The sequence below is a fragment of the Myotis davidii genome, unplaced genomic scaffold, assembly GCF_000327345.1.
Source record: "Myotis davidii unplaced genomic scaffold, ASM32734v1 scaffold2100, whole genome shotgun sequence".
Taxonomy (NCBI): domain Eukaryota; kingdom Metazoa; phylum Chordata; class Mammalia; order Chiroptera; family Vespertilionidae; genus Myotis; species Myotis davidii.
Window position 1 is genome coordinate 887628 of NW_006292458.1, and position 1419 is coordinate 889046.

Consider the following 1419-nt stretch of genomic DNA (forward strand, 5'->3'; position numbering starts at 1 on the left):
TAGTGGCTCTCAACCTGTGGGTCTCGAGCCCTTTGGGGGTCGAATGACCTTTTCACAAGGGTCGCCTAAGACCATCGGAAAACACATACATAATTACATATTGTTTTGTGATGAATCACTATGCTTTCATTATGTTCAATTTGTCACAATGAAAAGACATCCTGCAGATCAGATATGTACATGACGATTCATAACAGTAGCAACATGACAGTGATGAAGTAGCAACGAAAATCATTTTATGGTTGGGGGTCACTACAACATGGGGAGCTGTATTAAAGGGTCGCGGCATTAGGAAGGTTGAGAACCGCTGCCCTAAGGGCTTGGGCTCCCTCTCCAGGACCCAGGAGTCCCACATCCCCAGAGCCCTCCTCCCTAAGACCCAGGCGTCCAGCCTCCAGTCTCCCCCAGGTCTCCAGAGTCGGAACCTCCAGGCTTCCACCCACTTCTCCGAACCTGAGCGCCCTTTCTTCCCGCCCAGTTCAATGTGGACAAGGAAGCAGGTGAGAGGCAGATCTATCACCGCTACTGCATGGAGCGGGCAGCAGCCCACTGTGCTCATGTCTTCGCTACTGTGTCCCAGATCACCGCCATCGAGGCCCAGCACCTTCTCAAGAGGAAACCAGGTAGGCAATGGGTTGGGATCCCTAGACACGAATGAGGTAGTTGGTTACCTATGCCAAGGCCCGCACCAATTTTTTTTTTTTTTTACTGTAAAGAGCAGAGAACTACAACTCCCAGAAGGCCCTAGGTTGGTGACCTGGATATGAGATGACCTGTACACCCTAGAGCAGCGGTTCTCAACCTGTGGGTCCCCACCCCTTTGGGGGTCGAAGGACCCTTTCACAGGGGTCTCCTAAGACCATCGGAAAACACACATATAATTACATATTGTTTTTGTGATGAATCGCTATGCTTTCATGATGTTCAATTTGTAACAATGAAATCGGGGGCCACCACAGCATGAGGAGCTGTGTGAAAGGGTCGCGGCATTAGGAAGGTTGAGAACCGCTGCTCTAGCGGCTAATGGAAGGTGTAGTTTCTTTGACGTTAATTTCAGGAATTGGAAAATTCTTCTATTGGCTAACGTAGGTGTTGGTCTTCTGAAAGGGGACGGAAGTTCGTTGGATTTTGTTTTCGAGAAAAGCAGTATTAGAATCACTTATTGCCCTAGCCAGTTTGGCTCAGTGGATAGAGCGTCAGCCAGTGAACTGAAAGGTCCCAGGTTCGATTCTAGTCAAGGGCACATGCCTGGGTTGTGGGCTCGATCCCCAGTGGGGGGCGTGCAGGAGGCAGCCGATCCATGATTCTCTCTCATCATGAATGTTTCTCTCTCTCTCCCTTGCTCTCTCTTCCTCTCCTTGCAATAAGAAATATCTATACTAATACAAGGGTAATATGCTAATTAGTCTGTGTCCCTTT

General features: G+C 49.0%; 1 protein-coding gene across 1 annotated transcript in view; it reads left to right on the forward strand.

The window, feature by feature from the left end:
• Window positions 1-1419, forward strand: part of GYS1 (glycogen synthase 1) — a 16906-nt gene that overhangs the window by 5948 nt on the left and 9539 nt on the right. Inside the window, exons 5-6 of the mRNA XM_006765990.2 lie at window positions 338-408; window positions 459-623. Of these exons, the coding sequence (XP_006766053.1) occupies window positions 338-408; window positions 459-623 (236 nt within the window). The remainder of the gene's footprint in view (window positions 1-337; window positions 409-458; window positions 624-1419) is intronic.